General features: G+C 40.5%; 1 protein-coding gene across 1 annotated transcript in view; it reads left to right on the top strand.

Annotated features, from left to right (window-relative positions):
• The first annotated feature begins 214 nt into the window (after nucleotides 1-214).
• march11 (membrane-associated ring finger (C3HC4) 11) overlaps nucleotides 215-546 on the top strand; it is a 16,447-nt gene continuing 16,115 nt past the window's right edge. Inside the window, exon 1 of the mRNA XM_035670327.1 lies at nucleotides 215-247. Coding sequence (XP_035526220.1) covers nucleotides 215-247 — 33 coding nt within the window. The remainder of the gene's footprint in view (nucleotides 248-546) is intronic.

Below are 546 nucleotides of genomic sequence, written 5' to 3'. Positions count from 1 at the left end.
GGGGGGGGGGGGGCTCTGTGAGTCTATAACAGAATATAGTTTGACACGTTAATTAAATACACAATGTACACCAGCTCTCCTAGTGTATTCTTCTTGCTGAGGGATCATAGGGGGTCACAGTGTTTTTTTAAGGGTTCTTGCTACTTAAAGAGACTCCTGATGGTGTTACAGGGAGTCTTAGATGTTTCTTGTTTCTTTAGGGGGTATATGGGTAATGAAGGGGGCTCCAGGGGTCCCTGAAGTGGCCGTAGGGTTTCTGAATGCCTATAACAGGACTCCCTCCCAGATAGAGAAGCTAGGTTTTACTCTGTGTCCTCCCACTACCCACTCAGGGAGGTTGGCACTTATATAACAGCAGCTGGTTAAAAAGAGAATCCTTTAAAAGCTGATGAAGCTACTGAACATTTGCTCTTCTGAAGTGCCTAAAATCTGTATTTCATGATTGAATATACAGCCTATAACTTCTATATTGATTGATGATATATATATAAATGAATACACCCAAATAATCAAAAATCAGGTTTGCAGCTTTAAGTAAAAAAAAAT

Source organism: Morone saxatilis, unplaced genomic scaffold, assembly GCF_004916995.1.
Source record: "Morone saxatilis isolate NCDOM2014 unplaced genomic scaffold, NCSU_SB_2.0 Contig23, whole genome shotgun sequence".
Taxonomy (NCBI): domain Eukaryota; kingdom Metazoa; phylum Chordata; class Actinopteri; family Moronidae; genus Morone; species Morone saxatilis.
Note: the sequence above shows the minus strand (reverse complement) of the source record. Positions and strands in the feature narration are given on the sequence as shown.